At 49.0% G+C, this 19,328-nt stretch overlaps 3 protein-coding genes and 1 long non-coding RNA gene across 6 annotated transcripts; 2 read left to right on the forward strand and 2 right to left on the reverse strand.

Moving 5' to 3' along the window:
* The first annotated feature begins 2,902 nt into the window (after positions 1-2,902).
* On the forward strand, positions 2,903-3,368 carry LOC138401681 (uncharacterized). Its single transcript, XM_069497183.1, has one exon. It carries the CDS (start codon positions 3,008-3,010, stop codon positions 3,140-3,142), a length of 135 nt encoding a protein of 44 aa, XP_069353284.1. The 5' UTR covers positions 2,903-3,007; the 3' UTR covers positions 3,143-3,368.
* A 95-nt stretch (positions 3,369-3,463) lies between these two features.
* DIABLO (diablo IAP-binding mitochondrial protein) lies at positions 3,464-15,524 on the forward strand. 2 transcript variants are annotated; one of them, XM_069497181.1, is made up of 6 exons: positions 3,464-3,552; positions 4,291-4,417; positions 8,406-8,537; positions 9,634-9,744; positions 10,215-10,311; positions 14,793-15,524. In XM_069497181.1, exons 1-6 carry the CDS (start codon positions 3,506-3,508, stop codon positions 14,993-14,995), a joined length of 717 nt encoding a protein of 238 aa, XP_069353282.1. In that variant the 5' UTR covers positions 3,464-3,505; the 3' UTR covers positions 14,996-15,524. The 2 variants fall into 2 exon arrangements, with proteins under 2 accessions (XP_069353282.1, XP_069353283.1); XM_069497182.1 differs by lacking the exon at positions 8,406-8,537.
* Positions 10,479-11,460, reverse strand: LOC138401802 (uncharacterized). Its single transcript, XR_011236550.1, has 3 exons — positions 11,242-11,460; positions 10,842-10,927; positions 10,479-10,529 (listed from the first exon to the last, which is right to left on the reverse strand). It is a non-coding gene; the product is annotated as an uncharacterized lncRNA (long non-coding RNA).
* B3GNT4 (UDP-GlcNAc:betaGal beta-1,3-N-acetylglucosaminyltransferase 4) lies at positions 13,449-19,178 on the reverse strand. 2 transcript variants are annotated; one of them, XM_069497178.1, is made up of 4 exons: positions 19,123-19,178; positions 16,239-17,097; positions 15,577-15,645; positions 13,449-14,004 (listed from the first exon to the last, which is right to left on the reverse strand). In XM_069497178.1, exons 2-4 carry the CDS (start codon positions 17,086-17,088, stop codon positions 13,823-13,825), a joined length of 1,101 nt encoding a protein of 366 aa, XP_069353279.1. In that variant the 5' UTR covers positions 17,089-17,097; positions 19,123-19,178; the 3' UTR covers positions 13,449-13,822. The 2 variants fall into 2 exon arrangements, with proteins under 2 accessions (XP_069353279.1, XP_069353280.1); XM_069497179.1 differs by lacking the exons at positions 13,449-14,004; positions 15,577-15,645 and having other exon boundaries at positions 15,915-17,097.
* Between the last annotated feature and the right edge of the window lie 150 nt (positions 19,179-19,328).

The following is a 19,328-nucleotide window of genomic DNA, read 5'->3' on the forward strand; positions in this document are numbered from 1 at the left end:
TGTTTTTGGCTCATGGGATTCAGTTCAAGTCTGGTCAAGTCTCCTTGGCTGGGGTTTTTGTCCTGTGAACAGATACTCAGTTGTGGTCTCATGTGTCTACATTCACTCGTGACTCTATACTTGCTTGCTCAGAGCATAGCCAGGTCAGCTCCTAAAAATGCATTCAGCAGAGGACTTTAAAACATCAATTGCTTCATTTGTATGCAAATACAGAGTGGTAGATAATTATATATTATACGCCTTTGTGCAAGTTCATTTAATACTTGAAGTAGTCTTTGTCTCGAAGGAGTATGCCCTTACTGAGAAAGGGGATGTGAATGGTACATTTATTCTTGGAGAGGGTGGATTGTTTACATCATGTCTGGGCTTTTGTCTAGTTGGGTAGACAGTTCTGCTACACCAGCAGTCCGCTTAATAAAGAAGTCTACATAGACACTGTTTTGTGTCTTACTATACAGTTTTGAATTTTAGCCAACAGAGAAATAAGTATTTTGTAGTTTAATTGTGGAATAAGAGAGTAATGGTTGAAAGAGGGACCATTAAAAAGAGTACATTTAATTCTTGGAGAGAACTGGGAAGATCTCAATGTGAGTTCTATTCCATTCTAGCTCTGCTCTCACTGGAAATGAACTCTGATTTATCATGACATGCTGCTCTGTGTCTTGTTCTTGGTTGTATATTAAAGACTAGCCTGCCACCAGGAGAAAGTGTTTATATTCAGGAGAGTTGAATTAAAAAAAAAATACTTTTTTAAAAATACTAAAATGCGCTGGGTTTCTAAAGCAGACAGGAAGAGGGGCTGTGATGAAGATGGCAAGGCTAAGAAATGCAGACATCACATAGACTAGCTTTAGACTGTGAATCGCACCATAGACTCTGATGTATTCACAGTTGTATGGTTTAATAATAACATACCGTGGAAAATAGAGGGTGCCTTTTTGTCAGACAACAAAGAAAAAGACAGTAATGTACAATTTCTCAGATTCTTTTATTTCTAAATGGATTCATGTGAATTTCAATCCATGTAGTGATTCTTAGCTTCAGTTACTCCGTTGCTGTAAAATACCCAAAATTGGGTGGGGACGAGGTCGGAAAGTCTGAAACACGTAACTGCCTTGAGACGGCCATTTGAAGGATGTGAGAGTAAAAAGGGAACAGAATCAGGTCTGTTTTTAATAGACTGTTTCAGCATTATTTTGGTGTGGGGTGAGAGTATAAATCTCAGCCATACTTTCTTTCCTGTGACTAGGCAGGACACGGAAGCCCTTCAGATGACCAAGTCTCTGGGGGAGCAATTACTACTCCCTGGCTTCCTGAGCGGCTTGATAATGTTCTGCTGGCTGTTTTCAGCCAGGCTGCGGCTGAGGCAATGATTTGATAATAAGAGATCCTGATTAAATTAAGGAGCCATTTGTTTCTGGATGATGATGTTGATAAAGGGGTTGATGTCCGTGCTGCTTGCTTTTTCAAAAAACAGTCTTTAACTAAAAACTACTACAACGAGCAAAATAACCAGAAGCAGCATAAAGTTTGTGATTTCTTTTCCTTCATTGTTACATCTGGGAAAATGTCTCTTAGTTTGCAGAAATCCCGACTGGCTCCTTTTGCCTCACATTTGGAGGAGGTGAAATTGGCAGTGGGCACATTGGGAAGGTGCCTGCCTGTGTAATGAGTCTGTAAACTGCTAAACTCTGTGTAAATTAGAATCTCGCATTCGGGAGCTCTTGGGTCTCTTGGCTTGGTTCTCACGCACACATGCAAGCTCGCACTTGCATGTTTTTTAAGGCAACAGCGTTTGTATTAGTTGAGTGGTCACAGGTTGTTTGTACAATGGTTCTGGTGTCCAGACTCAGATTAGGTTGGGACTGGTCTCCATGTTTGTTAGAAAAGGAACCATTGGCACTGTAACCCACCTACAGTGTTTAGCAAAGCAAGGCAAGAAGGGGCTTGAAATACTCCCTAGTGTACCTCCTGCTCAGCTCATCTAAGGCAGGAGCTTGGCACACGGCGGCCGAATCCTCTTATCTGTGGTGGTGACACAGGCGGAGAGTGGGCAGGGTTGCCAGTGCCCCGCCTGGCCCAGGAACGCCTGTGCGCAGCTCCCTGAGAGCTCAGGGACCGCACAGAGGTTGTAATTGGTCTCCAGGCCACACCTAGTTGTTTAGTGCAGCTGCTGCCTGAACATCTCTCAGCGCTGCCGAGCTCGCCGGAGTGCGCGCAAGCTACCTTCGAGCTCCAGACCCAAGAGGACCGGCAGAGTCCGGCGGTGGAGGAGTTTGGAAACTGCCAAGTGAGTGAAATGGAGAGAGAGGGAAGCTAGTGGCTGGCACTGAGGAGTCGCTGGGCAGGGCAGCAATGGTGTTAGAGCCGCCGTGTGGTTCCTACCGTCTGATGGGGTCTGGTGGGAGTTAGCGGGGCTGGGGTAGATGCAGAGCACCGTGGGGATGATGAGCCCAGGATCAAGCTGCTGCCACCCTGGCACTCCGGGCTGGCCAGAGGGCGAGTATGCCCACCAGAGAGCAAAGATCCTCCAGCTCTGCTACTGACGAGCCTTGGGGCCAGGGCGCTTGCTGAGGAGCTGCATTGAGGGCTGTGCCTCCCCCTGCCCAAGCGGGTCTCTCTTCTCTTCCCCACCCAGGCAGGGCCCCACCTGGGGCTGCGGCTTGAGTGACGGGAAAGCGAGCTCCACTCCACCAGCCCATTAGCGGCACTCGGAGCATTAAAAATGCAGGAGGTGGTACGAGGAGAGCGCTGGGACAAGACCAGTGCGGCAGGGCTGGAAGAGCCAGGCTTCTGCCTCCTCGGAGCCCCGCTCAGAGCCCAGGGATGAGGGCGACTTCTAGTGTGGGGGGATTCTCCAGTGTAACTGGGGATGGCGTCCAGGTGGTGGTCGCGGAGAAAACCGGCCTCGGTTCCTGTGCAGAGGGCCAGGACCTGCCTAGGACGCGCCTGCCCGGCCGTGCCCATCTCCGCGCGCTCAGGGTCCGGGGCCTCCCCGCACAGGGCGATGCCGGCCTCGTCCACCGTGCACGTGCTGCAGCTGCTGCGGGAGCTGCTCGCCTTCGTGCTGCTCAGCTACACCGTGCTGGTCGGCGCGCTGCTGCTGGCCGGCTGGACCACCTACTTCCTGGTACTGAAGTGACAGCGCCGCCGCGACCGTCCGGGGCACTGAGCTGGCGCCGCCCCGCTGCCAGCGCACTGCTAACCAGAGGACTCCCCGCCTCACGCCCAGGCCGACCCGACGCCACCTTTGGGCCCAGGGCCACCCAGCCCCGCGCTGAAGGTGCGGCGGTTGCGGCCCCAGCGCGCCCGTTACGGCGGTTACCTTAAGCTCCGCCTCCTCCCTCCCCGTCTGTCCAATCCCAACTCCACCCTCGGGTCGGGGGGCGTGGCCACGAGTTCCGGTCTGCGCAGGTGGAGGTCGCACCCCGCCCCCGCTCACGAGGCGGCGTCACTTCCGGCGTGTGCCTCCGGCGTCCGGCGTCCGGCGTCCGCCCTCCGCGGGATGGCGGCTCTGAGTTGGCTGTCGCGGGGCGTAGCCTCCCTCTTCAGGTACCGAAGCGGCCGCGTAGGTGGGAGGACAGGATAGGGGGAGGAACCGACGCAGAGTGCTGTCGCCTGTGCCGCAGCACCGCGTTGTTAGCGCGCTGTTTCCTAGTCGGCCGAGCCGGGCCGCGGCGTCTCGCCCCGCTCAGCGGTCTGAGGACCGCCCCGCCCCCCTGGTCAAGCCCCGGTTCCTTTCTCTTCAGTTTCCAACTCCTAAAAACGAGTCCCCCAAGTCCCGGGCTGCTCTTATGGGGCCGCTCAGCCTACCGGCCGGCTCCCGTCGCCCCTCAAAGTCCCTGAGAAGAGTGGAGGGAGGAGGGACGTCGGCGTCGAGGGAGGCCAGGGAAGGGAGCGGATTCCTGGGGGCCGTCCTGCCTGGGGGCGGAGGGGGACCTCGACGGGGCGTTCCTCTCTGAGCGCCGCCAGACACACCTGGAACCCGGGCCGGACGTCCAGACCTAAATCCTGCCTGCAGAAGCTTTTATTTTGGCATAAGCTTCGTAAAAGGCTTTGAGGTAACAGTTTAAACTTCCTTAGCTTGTCTAGATAAAAAATAAATAAATAAATAAACTTCCTGGCATTCCCGCTCCGTGATGGTTCGCTGGGCTCGCTGGAAGGTTGCCCCTGCATCCTCACTTAGATTTCTGCTTGGCCCGAGTTAGGGTTTCCAATCCCCGTAAATAAATTTAACGGCCTGTTACGGATTGGGGGTTATGCCTTATTAAATTTGACTGCTGTTTCTAGGCACAGACGGTTTGTTCCTGTCGTGGCTAACTTTAAGAAGCGCTGTTTGTCAGAATTGATAAGACCATGGCACAAAACTGTGGCGGTTGGATTTGGTGTAACCCTGTGTGCGGTTCCTATTGCACAGGTAAGGTGCTAATATGTGCAGGGTTTCTTGTCTTAGGGTACCGCGTCCTCTTGAGGTCTCAAGTGGACAGTGGAGCGTGGGACAAGCCACCATAGTTTTACCCAGTGCTGCCACCCCTTCTGCACTCGATGGTATACTTTCTGCTGTACCAGAATCTTTCCAGAGTTGAGCAGATATGTTAAAATTCCCATTGGTTGTCTCATTTAGTAGGAACAGCACATCAAGTTGTATGAAGAGGGTAGAGAAATGAGAAGAGCATATTACAATCAGGAAAATGCTCTTTTATTCAACAGAAATTTATTGAGCAACTTGTGTGTGTCATACACCGAGAATGCAAGAGCGAGCAAAACAAATTTCTGCCCTTGTAAAACATTCCGAGGAGATGAAAGGAGAGAAAATAAATATAAACTGCCAGCTGGTGATAAGTGCTGTGAAGAAAACAAATAGATTAAGGGAACAGGCAGAACTGTGAGGAGGTGGTTTTGTTTTAGTTAAGGGTGGTCAAGAAGAGCGACTCTGCTAAGGTAAAGTTTAGAGAACTGAATGTTCTGGAAGAGTAAGCCATGATAATAACTGGTGAGGGGAAGAGCTTGCCAGGCAGAAGGAACTGAGGAGTGCAGAGACCTAGAAGCAGGACTGTGCCTGGTATGTTTGAGGAACTGCAAGGAGGCTAAACTGGCTGCAGTGGAATGAGGGAGATGGTAATAGATGAGGCCAGAGAGTTAACTGAGAATCAAATGGTGTGCTTTGTGTGCCATTGTAAGGCTTTAGGTTTTATTCTGAGAAAGAAGCCACAAAGTGTTTTATCACAGGACTGTTATGATCCGACATAAATTGCAAGTTTTAAAAGGTTGCTGTGAGGAACCAGGAAGACCAGTAAGGAGGGTGTTGTTATAATCTAGGCATGTGATGATAGTGGCTCGGAGTCGGCAAGCAGCAGAAGCGGAGGGGAGAAGTTGGCCAACTGGCCAGCAGGAGTTGCTCATGGATTGGATGTGGGGTATATAAGTTGGATTCCAAGATTTGATTTGATTTGATTTTTATTTTTTTATTTTTTTTGAGACAGAGTGTCACTGTGTAGCCCTAGCTAGACTGCAGTGACGCCCTCATAGCTCACAGCAACCTCAAACTCCTGGGCTCAAGCGATCCTCCTGCCTCAGCCTCCTGAGTAGCTGGGACTACAGGTGCACACCACCACACCTGCCTAATTTTTTCTATTTTTAGTGGAGATGGGGTCTCACTTGCTCAGGCTGGTCTCAAACTCCTGAGCTCAAGCAATCCTCCTGCCTCAGTGCTAGAATTACAGGTGTGAGGCACTGCACCCAGCCTCCAAGATTTTTTAAAGGCCTAAGCAACTGGAAGATTGGAGTCGTCATTTAGTGGGATAGAGAGGAGTGAGTTTTGAAAAGAAGAAATCAAGAGTTCAGTTTTCGAAATGTCATTTCCGAGACGTCTAGGTGGACCTATCAAGCAGGCAGTTGATATGAAAGTGGCACCTCATTAAAAAAAATCACTGGCTATATGCTTTATAGGGAAGGGCTAGATAGGAAGCCACCCAGCCCTGTTTCAGCAAAATATTCTGCTACTTGTGTGTTTATTGAGATTAATTCCACAAGTATTTTCAGCATCTTGAGCCTCACCTTCCTGTGCCTGACTTCAGCTGTCATCTCTGCACGCTGATGAATCTTCCCCGCCCCACCCCCAAACGCGATCAGAACTCTAACATGCTATTACCTGTTGTACCTTGCTGATGAATCTTTAGTTCAAAACCCTCACATGAACACCAGGCCATTTTCAGCCATGATTAGAATAACTTTTCTTCTTTCAAAAGATTTTTTTAGGTGTGTCCTTTTTCAGTTCATGTACTACTTTCTAACTAAGGTAGTTCTGGGCTACAAACTGGAGCAGTCCCACTTCCATTCTTCAGAACCGACAGTGGCTCTCCATTAGATGTTACAGAACTAGGATCTGACTCTCCTGCACTCCAGTGCCCTAGTCACTCTCATCTTTCTTGTGCCATCCGCTGTAACCAGGCCAGATTCCTGGATATCCCCTGCATGCAATACATGTTTTCTCCTCCTCATTGTTTGTTTCTCCCTAGGATTCCTGGGCATTCTAATCCTGGCTGTCCTCTGTACCGAGTCCCACCTTTCTGTAAAGCCTTTCTTTGGCTGGGTGTGGTGGCTAGTGCATGTAATCCTAGCACTCTGGGAGGCCAAGACAGGAGGATTGCTTGAGTTCAGGAGTTCAAGACCAGCCTGAGCAAACTGAGACCCGTCTTTACTAAAAGTAAAAAAAAATTAGCCAAGCATCATGGTGCACCTGTAGTCCCAGCTACTCAGGAGGCTGAGGCAGGAGGATCGCTTGAGCCCAGGAATTTGAGGTTGCAGTGAGCTATGAGGACGCCGCTGCATTCTCCCTGGGGTGAGAGACTGAGACTTAGTAAATGAATGAATGAATGAATACCTTACCTACCTGCCTTCCTGTGTACATACATACTCACTTCCTGGCCATCTCCCTCTTTCTGGCCACTTAATATTATATATTTTGATATTTGATGATAATCCCTGTGGCTCCCCTGAGTCAGGAGAGCACAATGAAAAGGGTTCAGACTTTGAGATTTGGTTTGAGGTCAAGATGTATGACTTTTTGGGAAAATTACATAACTATGCCGAGCTTCCATTTTATCATCTGTGAAAAAAGAAGTGATAATATCTGGACTGTTACGAGGAAGGAAGGAAAACACATTGTAAAATGTAGTACATTAAGAAGACTTACCAGAATATTATGTCAAAATTAGCTTCTTGTGAGCAGAGATATCATCATTCTTCCCTTTGTAGCCCTTCAGTACAAGGTACATAATGAATACTTAATAATTATTTGATTGAACATAAATATAAATGAAATTCTTGGTTTGGTCATGTATGAAAACTATTTCTTGACTGCTGCTTTCAACATGCAATGCTTTGGGGTGTTTGTACTCCAAATGCCAAAAATAAGACAGAACATAGAGCAGTTGGTTTCTTTGTTGGTTCTGACACCATAAATGAGGAGGAAGAAGGCAGAGTGGGGATGACCTGTCATCACAGTTGCCAGTATTTAGTCAAGATGGCCACAGTCCCTTAACTCCTGGGGTAGTTGGTCTTTTCTTTTTCAACATAATAGCTGAAGTGAGAGTGAAGAGCGCCCCCTCCCCACGATATTGCTCATTCTGTTCAGAATTGCCCTCCCCCATCCACTCATTTATTTTCTTGGACCCGGCTTAATTCTCATCAAATCTATGAAGCCTTTTCTGAGCTATTATCACTCAGCATAGAATTGATCTCTCCCTTATGTGCGCCCCCACTGTACCCCACAAAGACTTCTGCCCCAGCTCCAGTTCTACTTGATTGCATTTAGTTTTCTGCTTCTCTGTAAGCCCCTGTCATCCTGGTCTCCCTGCCCTGGCCTGCAATCTTTGAGGGCAGGGACTCTCTCTTATTTATCTTTATATCTCAAGCATCTAACATGTAACCTCATAAATTTGTCGATTTATAATTACTAGCATTTTATTTTTGAATTTTTATTGTTTTATTTTTAGAGACAGTGTCTCACTCTGTTGCCCAGGCCGGAGCTCAGTGGCACACCCTCACAGCTCACTGTGACCCTGAACTCCTGGGCTCAAGTGATCCTCCCACCTCAGTCTCCCAAAGTGCTGGGATTATTGGCATTAGCATCACACCTGGCCACAATTATTTTATATAAAGAAATACTTTGCTTTTTGGAACAGAGAATGAAAGTAGGTAAAAAGCAGAAACCATACTCTGGAATTATTTACCAATATTGTCTTAATTGCCAAAATAAAACCATTAAAAAAAAGTTAACCCAAAGAAGTATAGTGCAATTGCAGCTTGAAACACTAAGCATGAGAATTGTGGTTTTTTATCTGTGACAAAGTTCTCAGCTTGAGCTTTAGGTTAGAAGTTGAGTGACAATGTTTGTCTTTCAGAAATCGGAGCCTCACTCTCTCAGTAACGATGCGTTAATGAGGAGGGCCGTGTCCTTGGTAACAGACAGCACCTCTACCTTTCTCTCCCAGACCACGTATGCGTTGATCGAAGCTATCACTGAATATACTAAGGTATGTCTCCTCTTAAGTCTTCATCTTCTAAACCAGAGATTAGCAAACTGTGGCTCACAACCAAATCCAGTCCGAAGCCTATGTTTGCATTTTATTGGAACATAGCCAGCCTCATTTGTTGATTGTCTGTGACTGCTTTCAAGCGTTTGAATGGTATCAACAGACGCTCTAAGGCCCACAAAGCCTAAAATATTTATTTACTTTCTGGCCCTTTACCAAAATGAGCCCTGATCTAAATAACTGGTTTTTAGACTTTTTCCAGAAATCTTTCTAACAGAAAAATTTGGTGTTTTTTTTTTTTGGAGAGTCTCACTCTGTCGTCCGGGCTAGAGTGCTGTGGCGTCAGCCTAGCTCACAGCAACCCTCAAACTCCTGGGCTTAAGGGCTCCTCCTGCCTCAGCCTCCCAAGTAGCTGGGACTACAGGCGTGTTCCACCATGCCCGGCTAATTTTTCCTATATATTTTTAGTTGTCCAGCTAATTTCTATTTTTAGTAGAGACGGGGTCTCACTCTTGCTCAGGCTGAACTCGAACTCCTGACCTCGAGCGATCCTCCCACCTCGGCCTCCCAGAGTGCTAGGATTATAGGCGTGAGCCACCCTGCCTGGCCAGAAAAATCTTAAATATGGCTATTGAGTATATAAAACAGGAGCCAAGCTGATCTGGGGTTCACGTAGGGGTAAAGGAGTCCAAAGTCTAGCACTAGAGGCTTCTTTGTGAGGACTGTTTAAAAAACAGCAATCTCTAATAGAATATGTGAATAATCAATCAAAATTATTTCAGAGTCTTGTGTATACATTTATTTTACCTATATTTTCCAGTAGCTTTCCTCTCAACCTTTCGAGTTTTCCCTCTGCATTGTGTTCTTTTTCTGCGTCTGAGTTGCTAACAGGCTTTAAAAAGAAAAGCTGCTAGGTGGGGGGACTGACGTCCTGGAGTGAAGCCTCTACTTCCCATGGTGACAGTGCAACTCCAGGGAGGCAGAAGGACTGAAGAGCCAGTGTGCTGCAGTGGGTCCTCACCTCCTCGAGGTGGAACTCTCACTGCTCCTAACATGCCTCACATTTTACTCAGACTTATTTATTCTATATTTATAGGCTGTTTATACCTTAATTTCTCTGTACCGACAATATACAAGTTTACTTGGGAAAATGAATTCACAGGAGGAAGATGAAGTATGGCAGGTGATCATAGGAGCCAGAGTTGAGGTAAGCAAAAAGTTACTAGACATTTGTGTTTTGTTGTTTTTTTTTTTTTTTTTGAGACAGAGTCTTGTGCTGTCACCCAGGCTGCAGTGCAGTGGCGTCATCATAGCTCACTGCAACCTCAAACTCCTGGGCTCAAGTGTTTCTCCTGCCTCCCAAGTAGCTGGGACTGCAGGTCCGTGCCATCACACTCAGCTAATGTTTTCTATTTTTAGCAGAGATGGTGTCACTCTTGCTGGAGCTGGTCTCGAAATCCTGAGTTCAATTGATTCTCTCACCTCAGCCTCCCAGAGTGCTGGGATTACAGGCGTGAGCCACCATGCTGGGCCTAGACATTATGAATTAGTGTTCTTGCCTCATTGTAGTGTCTAAATTACTGAATTAGTCTAACCAATCTAACCAGTAACTGTTCTCTAAACCTAAAAAGTGCTAAACCTCTTCATGTTGTCTGGAGCATTTTGCTTAATTTACAGATGACTTCAAAACAACAGGAATACTTGAAGCTGGAAACCACCTGGATGACTGCAGTGGGTCTCTCCGAGATGGCAGCCGAAGCTGCGTACCAAACCGGTAGGTTCAAGTTTTGTTTTTTTTTTTTCCACTAAGGAGATGCTGTCTGAGTTTTCAAAATGAGGGATTTATAATTAGATGGTCTAATTGGTGGTCTGCTGTGGCTCTAACTTTGTGAGAAATTTTCCCCATTTCCAATATATTAAACATTTTATTTGCACAGTAGAAAAAATGAGCACCCACGTAGAACAGACCAGTAGAAGGTAGGTTGCTAAGATCTAGAAAAAGAAAAATGATAAAACTTTTGCCATTGGAAAATGATTGCTTCCAAATAGTTTAAATGTTTTTTAAATAATCCAGACAATTAAGTCATAGAATGACAGAGTTGGATGAGACCTGATTATCAAACTCTGTGGACCTTTTTGTACAAAGTGAGACCTGGAATCACAGTCAGTGGCAAAACCAGGACAAATTATTGAATATTTGTCTATTTCAGGCTTTCTTAGGCACCTTTAATTTAATCCCCACAGTTCCTTATAAAATTCCTACTTTACAAATTAAGAAACTGGGGGACAGATGGGTTAAGTTACCTAAGATGCGTGGTGGGTACGTGCGCAGCTGGACTGACCTTCAGCCGCAGAGGTCAGGTAGCCAGGGCACCGTGCCCCTTCGTGCCCTGACACAGAAAATGCAGTTAGTTATTCACCACAGTATTCATTGTGCCTGAGCTGAGTGGCTTTTTAGAATGTATTTTGAGGGAAACTCTAGTTTAACATCTTCCCTAATTGGTTCTAAACAGGTAGGCTCAGAGAAATTATAGCCTAGAAACCAGGTCTTACTAAGAAACTGGTATGTTAAAATACTTCTGTTTTTGTTTTCTGATTTCAAGATAGACTAGACTCTCTAGCAGCAAATCTTAAAAATGATAAAAAGGATTTTTTGAAAGTAAATAAGTACTTCATAACCGTACTGAAAAACAAACAGAATTACCTAAAGCATCAGAGGCTCTCAAGGGTGCAGCATCAGTGCCCACCACGGTCACAGCAGGGTCCCCAGGTGCAGCACTCGGCCTCAGGCACCTCCCCAGGCAACGTTCACCACTTGCTGAGGCAGCCTTAGAGCTGGCAGGTGACAAGAGAGAGAGGGATGTATAAGCATTATCTGAAAAAAATAAACATTTTCCCCAAAACTGATTGAAAGGGCTCACAAAAGTTCTGAACAGTTTTTTAAGAAAAAACAAATAAAATCATAACGAAAAGATTCAGAGAAAAATGCTAAAAGCTACTAGAAAGAAAAAAATAGATTACTTACCAAGAAGGTAGAATTAGACATCAGTCTTCTTACCAGCAAGACTAGATACAAATTGACAATAAATCAATCTAAAATTTTATATCCAGCCAACTATCATTAAAATTTAAGACATACAGAGGCTCAGAAAACTTACCACCTGTATACACTTTCTGGAAAAACTTTATGAGGAAGGAAAAATTAGTTTTGAAAGAAGATATAATTAACAAAATTTAGTAAAACTTTCCAAAAGTTCTGAATATAAAGCAAATGTTTAAAAAATCAGTTTGGAGGCCGGGCGCGGTGGCTCACGCCTGTAATCCTAGCACTCTGGGAGGCCGAGGTGGGCGGATCGTTTGAGCTCAGGAGTTCGAGACCAGCCTGAGCAAGAGCGAGACCCCACCTCTACTAAAAATAGAAAGAAATTATATGGACAGCTAAAAATATATATAGAAAAAATTAGCCGGGCATGGTGGCGCATGCCTGTAGTCCCAGCTACTCGGGAGGCTGAGACAGGAGGATCGCTTGAGCTCAGGAGTTTGAGGTTGCTGTGAGCTAGGCTGAAGCCACGGCACTCACTCTAGCCTGGGCAACAGAGTGAGACTCTGTCTCAAAAAAAAAAAAAAAAAAAAAAAAAAAATCAGTTTGGGCAAGGAGAGCTAGACAGGGCATAGCATTAGACATCGTTACACAGCACAGTAAGAGCTATAGTGGGAGGGGAAGACTTGATAGATTCAGTTGAGGCAGAAAAGGTTTAAAAAGAAACAAAACCTGTCAATTAGAAAATACAAAATAAAATATAGAAATAATTTCAAACATCAGGAATTACAATAGATTAAACTTATTGTGTTCAAAAAAATTGCTCTAGCAAAAAAATTATAAAAAAATAAACTGAAACTTACCCACAGAAAGCTACCCAAAATTCATAGAGCAATGTCAGAAATCGGAGAGAAGATTCAAAGCAAAAAGCAATAAATGGGACAAAAAATAATTCATTAAGACAGTATCAATCTTGTACCCAATAAGGCAAAAACTGATAGAATTACAAGGAGAAATTCAGTTTTATACACATCTCACTGGCTCACAGGTCTGGAAGACCAAAAATATTAAAGATTGGGACAGAATAATTTCTAAAGGGTTGACCAAATCTGTAACTGAATATAAAGCTTTGTCCCCTCCCCCACAAAATACATACTCTTTTAAAAAAGACACAAAACCATTAAAAAATTGATATTGTGCCAGGTGACAAAGGAAGACAACCAGACCCTTTAAAGAGTTAATGTACTACTTTCACTGACCTTCAAGCCACTACCAAAAAAATTCCTTATGCCTATAAAATTTAAAAACACATTTCTTTTTTTGTTTTTTAAGAGACAGTCTTGCTGTGTCACCCAGGCTGCAGTCTACTGGCCCGGTCACAGGTCACTGTAACCTTGACCTCCTGGGCTGTAGCTGATCCTCCCACCTTAGCCTCCTAAGTAGCTAGAACTACAGGCACACCCCACCACGCCTGGCTAATTTTTAATTTTTTTGTATATATCATACCTTGCAGTGTTGCCTAGGCCCGTCTAGAACTCCGGGCCTCAAGTGATCCTCCCCTCTCGGCCGCCGACTTTTAACTAAGTTATAAAAAGCAAAATAAATTGAGAAAAGCAGAATAGAAACAAAAAAAGATAAAAGGCATAAGAAGAAATTAAGTAGAAAAGTCTGTTTCCTTGAAAAGACTGAAAATTAGGCACAGATTTGGCAAGTGTGTTTTTTTTTTTTTTTTAAGAGAGCGAGAGAATAACATCAGAAAGGGTCATTATAAATAAGGATTTTTTTTTTTTTAAATTATGTGAGACTATTACGACATTTATGTAAGTCCCAAATTGGCTGATAAAGAATCTATATAAGACTAATAGCCATAAAATTTGAAATGGTATTCAAAGATTTTTGTGCCCCCAAAATGGACACCAGGCCCAGGCTGTTTTGTTGGGAGAGTTTTATCAAAGCTTCAGAAGCCGTAATTCCTACATTACATAAAGTGTACTGGTGCACAGAAATGACAAGCTTCCTGTTACAACTGTATGAAGCCTGATCCCAAGCTGGCCTAGGTAGTACCAACACACAAAAACTAGTTCAGTTTCGCTTCCAAACATAGATGTAAACGAAATGTAGCCATTTACCCTCAAAATACAATGATAGTTCAAACGTTAACAAATATCAACATAATTCACTACTTGAGATTAAAAAGAAAAGCCACGCCACCCATGCAACCTTATCAATATATGCCCAAGCGCCTTCAATAAAATGTAACACTCATGATTTCAATCAAAGGACACTTAGCTGGGCATGGTGGCGCAGGCCTGTAGTCCCAGCTGCTCCAAAAACTGAGGTGGGAGGACACCCTGAGCCCAGGAGATCGAGGCTGCAGTGAGCTCTGACAGCACCACTGCACTTCAGCCTGCGCGACAGAGACCCCATCTAAAAAAAAGAAAAAACTAAGTACATTTATGAAGAGAGAATTTTCTTAACATGAAAAACATAATTTTATGATAACCAGCAAAGAGGAGGATGCCTGCTGTTCCCCACTCCCTGTCAACGTACTGAAGGTTCTTGTTAATACACTTAGAAAAGAACAAGCCAAATGTTCTGTAGATGAATTCATAAAATATGCATATTCATATGAAATACACTAGCAGCAAGTAAAATGGTAGAGCTCAAAACATTTTTAAATGAAAACAGTTATAAAATATGGTCAATAAATATATTTTATGCTGTTATATAAATTTATAGTAAAATATTTTTCTGTGCATTCTGTATGTATATAGTTATATTTGAAAGATGGAAAAAAATACCTCTAAACTCTCAAAAGAGGTTACCTCTGAAAATTACATGTGGTGATGAAAGGGATCTTTGGAAGTTTTATTACTGAGCTCTTAATTTGTCAAAAAGAAATGTATGACTTGTGTAGTTAAAAAATTACATTCACAGAAGGTCTGTACTAAGAGCTATACAGCTATAAAGATGATTGTGGGAGCTGCATTTAGTACTTACAGTGTCAGCTGCCAATGGCTGAAGAGAAATACTGGGGTTTTTGACAATACAGCGTTGGTTAAATGCCGACCTGGACGTTGAGGTGAAAGGTTCCCCACTCCAGGGAACTGGACCCCAAGAGGGCCTCAGATGACAACCATGGCACCCCCAGGCTTTCCTGTGTGCCCCTTCTACCCGGTTGGTGGACCTGGCTCAATTGTCCCATCTTTTGGCAGGAGCAGATCAGCCGTGCGTAACCGCCAGGAATCACATTCAGCTGGTGAAACTGCAGGTGCAGGAGGTGCGGCAGCTCTCGCAGAAGGCGGAAACCAAGCTGGCAGAAGCTCAGACAGAGGAGCTCCGTCAGAAAACACAGGAGGAAGGGGACGAGAGGGCGGAGCCGGAGCCGGAGCCCGAGCCCTACCTGCGAGAGGACTGAGGGCCTGACCCGCTGCCCTGTCTGGCTGCTGAGTGGGGAAAGCAGGGGCGGACGCCATCCTGCCCAGGTTGGCGCGACTTTCCGCGCAGGGAAGGGGCAGCAGGTCCTGCCCTGGCCCATCAGGCGAGAGGCCTCTGTGAGCTGAGAGTGCCCGGCCCCTCCCCCTGCGGCCTCAGGCTTGTCCTGGACCAGGCTCTTGTCACTCCACCCTCTTTAACACTGCACCCCACTCCGTACAGCTGCTCCCACCGCTGCTGTTCTTACCTCAGACCCAAAGCATTTGCCAGCCTGGGCCAGAGGAAGGGGTCCTTTCTGGTCATGCCCTTAGGTTCCGTAGCTGTTCAGCCTCAGTTTTTAATCTTACATTTTCAAATAGGATTAGTATTTGCTCCCTCTGAAGTATTTGCTAATGGGGGAGGGAGCAATGTGAATTTTGGGGGGAAGGGGAGCCCATTCGGTTAGCAGGATTTCCAAGTGTTTGCAATTCCTCCCCTGATCGGGCCCTGCTGCCCTGTAAGGACAGCCCAGGCCATCGAGTCAAAAGCCTGTCACCGTGAAGGGAATGAATGCAGAGTGTTTACCTGGTGCTCTGAACGGGACCGTTCTAACACATGCCTCTCCTTTCCTCCTTTCGAGTTTGTCTGTTGTATCTAAAGGAAAAGAATAAATTTTTTTTTCATTTAAAAGAAGAAAATGTGTATGTCCTCTGCGGCCCTGTGCAGCCTCCCCCTCCAGACCCCAGACTGCCGGAACCCCAGGTGCTCCGGGCACCCCCCCCCCCCATCAATTGTGGCAGCGTTTGCTGTGCTTGGCTCCCACGCAACATGTCACAGGTCAGCCAACACGCCACAAGTCCGCCGGGCACTCTTTAATCAGTGCTAACAAGGTGGGGGGTGGGGGGTGGGGGGTGGGGGGTGGGGGGTGAGGGGCAGGGCTTAGGTCACAAAAACGAAGTCAGCGTTTCCTGCAGACCAGCAGGAATCAGATAGAAAATCAGCGAGTCCTCTCTTGGGCTGCTGCTCAACCCCCCCTCAGAGCGGGGGTCTGAGTGCAGCTGCACACTTGAGCCCCTCATCCGTCACCAGCGCCCACATGGTCCACATCTCCTGGGGGCTGAGGCGGTGCACCAGCAGGAGCCCTCTGTACAGGCAGGGGTCCAGGGGGTCCAGAGGCTGTCGTATTCCAAACGTCTTGAAGCCCGCATGGTGTGTGGGGCTCAGCCCCAGCTTCCTCAGGCACATACCCACAAAGACGTCATCGATGGGGAAGAGCTCCGCCTCTTCCACGGCTGCTTGGAGGCGTCGCACGGTGGCTCTGGACATGACATACCCTCCACCCCCGGCGTAGGGTGGGTAGTGGCGGGCTCTGTACATGGAGGGTGGGATGAAGTATTTGACCTTGGTGTTCCTGTTGGGCAGGGCCTGGCGGATGACATCTCCCACCAAGAGGTCCTGGGCTGGGTCCCAGCCATCCAGGAACTCTAACACATTGGGGACATGGACAAAGACGTCATCATCCCCCTTTAGCACGAAGTGTGCCTGGGGGCAGGCAGCTGCCACCCATCGCTGCAGGTGCAGCTCCTTGAGCGTCAGGTTGAAGAAGTCCTCCGCAAAGTCCCACTGCAGGATGTCATCGAACTCCCCACTCTCATAGGCCAGCAGCTGGGCTGGGGGCGTGTGTCCTGCCACCCCTAGAAGGAACACCAGCTTCAGTGCCCGGCCCCTGGCCCAGCTCCCTGCCCGGCCCCATGTGCTGCGGATGGCCGCACGCCGCTCCACGTGACCAGGCTGTGACTTGATGGCCAGGAGCAGGAAGGTGTCCTTGAAGCAGCCAGAAGGCTCCAACAAGATGGAGAAGTTTCGGCAGTGGCGATAGGTCAAGAAGAGACGGTGACGGCTAGGCAGGGACAGGGAGGCATTAGCCACTGTGCGGTTCGGTGGACACTGGCTGCGGTGGGGCCCTGGGGGAGCCCAGAAGGGCTGGGGGGCCGTGGGGTCCCCGGCCGGCTTTTCCTCCTTCCGCAGGAAGAGCAGGCCGCTGAGCAGCAGCACCACGAGGCTGTACAGGAGCAGCCGGGCCAGCCTGCGCAGCATCGCAAGTCCCTGCAAGGAGACAGCCGCCTCAGGAGGGCCCTGCCCTGTCCCCCTCCCTCACCCGGGTCCCTGTCCCCAAGGGCTGAGCGAGAGTTACCACAACCCAGCAGCTAAGTCCCTGTTGGACTTTGGGACTTTTATTCTCGGCGTATCCTCTGGCTCTTTCCAGAGTCCCTGCCTCAGAGGATGCAGTTAGCACACCTGCTGTGCCAGCCCTCGCCTTCCTCTGCCATCAGCTGCAGGCTCTGGGGTCGACATTTTCCCCAAATGACCCACAGCCCCTTCAAAGCTGAGACACCATAAACGTTCTTAGCCTTTCCAGGAAATTCAAATACCTGATGAGTCTGAGTGAAAACAGTGAAAACGGCACAGACTTAGGTTAGCTTTGGATGAAATTCACTCACGACACCTGATGCTCAGGGTTCTTGAAGTCTGAAGTCAAATCATTTAAGGGGAAAAAAAGGTGTGGCGACTGCCTGGTGCGTCTGCAGCCGGCTGTGTTGGGTGTCTCCGAAATGACCAAGCCACAGGCGCCACACTTAGGGGGTGAACCAGCACTGCAGGGCGCAGGTGGCTGTGACCACCAGGGAACACCCTCTTCACACCTGCCTCCAGCGTTCGGGTTTGTGCGGAGAAGTCAGTTAACTGGGCTTTGAGCCAAAACCACACACACAGCAGGGCAGGAGCAGGAAAGCTGGTGACTTGTACCAGAGATGGCGCCCCAGGCCGCCCTGCACCCCTCTCTTCCCTGCCACGTGCACAATGCTGACTCCTCCCAGCAGGTCCCTCAGCCACCCAAAGAGAAGGACAAGGAAACAGAATCCACCAGAGTAACCTGCCCAAGGTTCATAGTGGCAAAGCCAGGCTTCAGTGTCCCACCTTGCCATTTTTGTCCCTCCAGTGTCCCCCTCTCCCCTTCACTGCTAACCAGTCTACCTGCAGCAGCCTCATCCCCACCGCTGCCACCAGAAAAGCAACTCTGCCAGGTGCCGGGGATGTAGTGGCAAAACAGGGTCACCGCCCGCCCAGAGAAGAGACAGACCAGCCCTCCAAACTCCGGTGTGAGCCAGATTCGGGCGGGTAACGGAATGAAGCCACCGGAGATCACTGTCGCCTAAGCTGGTTAACAACGCCCTCCTTATAGACGGACATGTGAGCAAGAACTGAATGAGGACGGCGACAGACCGTGATGATCAGGGGAGCCATGCGAGGAGGGCGAGCTCAGCGCAGCGGGAGCACCCGGGAGGAAGGAGGCGGAGGAAGGGGCGGCGGGGCCGCGGGAGAGGCGGGGAAAGAGCCGGGTTCGCCCGAGCGCCAGGCAGATCCCCGGGTCTCTGGCAGAAGCAGTGAAAGAATTTGCGTTTTTAAAAGGTTGCCGCCTAAAAGGTTGCCGCCGTCGCTGCCGCTGCCGAGATAACGGGCTGTGGGCGGCCGGTCTCCCAGCTGGAAAACTGCTCTCTTGCCCGGGACGCCGGGGCCAGGGCGGCTGCAGCGTCCGGGCGGGATGGGCTGCAGGTGTGCGGGACCCGCCGGCCGAGGAGGGCGCAGTCTCGCCCGGCTCCCCGCCGTCAGGACGCCGCGGGCTTCGCGGGCGCGCGACTCCCGCGGGGGGAACGCGGGGCCCCAGGGGCTGCACCTACTCCTGGGGTGACAGGCGGGGTCCTCGCAGGATTCGGTGACCCGACACGCTACGATGCGGGAAAGGGCCAGAGTCTAGTTCCTTCTTTCAACCCGACTCTCCAGAGGGCTGTTGGGGGACGACAGGGACCGCGGTCGCCAGAGCAAGGACCGACCCCGCGAAGGCCACCCGCCCAGGCTGGCGGGAGCAGGACGCGGGACATTCCGCCCCGCCCTGCGGACGACAGCCGAGCGCGGCGCCCACCCGGCCGAGGCCAGGCCCGGCGCCGCAACCCCCGGGGGCAGGTGTTGGGACGCGGGGTGCGGAGGCGCCCTCCCCGCGCGGGTGACACGGCCGCCCTCACAGTTGCGAGGCCCAGGCGCCTATGCCCGGCGCGACCCGCCCTCGGGACCTACCTGGGGGTGACGCCGGGGCCGGGCACGGACGAGGAGCTGCGCGGCGGAGCTGCGGCCGCGCGCCCAGGTGCGCCTGGTCTAAGGGTGGGGGCGGGGGCGGGGCCCTGTCTCCCCCGCGCTGGACACGCCCCGGCACGGGGGGCGGGGCTCCTGGAGGGGGCGGGGCGGGGCTCCTGGAGGGGGCGGGGCGGGGCTCCTGGAGGGGG

Source organism: Eulemur rufifrons, chromosome 21 (genome assembly GCF_041146395.1).
Source record: "Eulemur rufifrons isolate Redbay chromosome 21, OSU_ERuf_1, whole genome shotgun sequence".
Taxonomy (NCBI): Eukaryota; Metazoa; Chordata; class Mammalia; order Primates; family Lemuridae; genus Eulemur; species Eulemur rufifrons.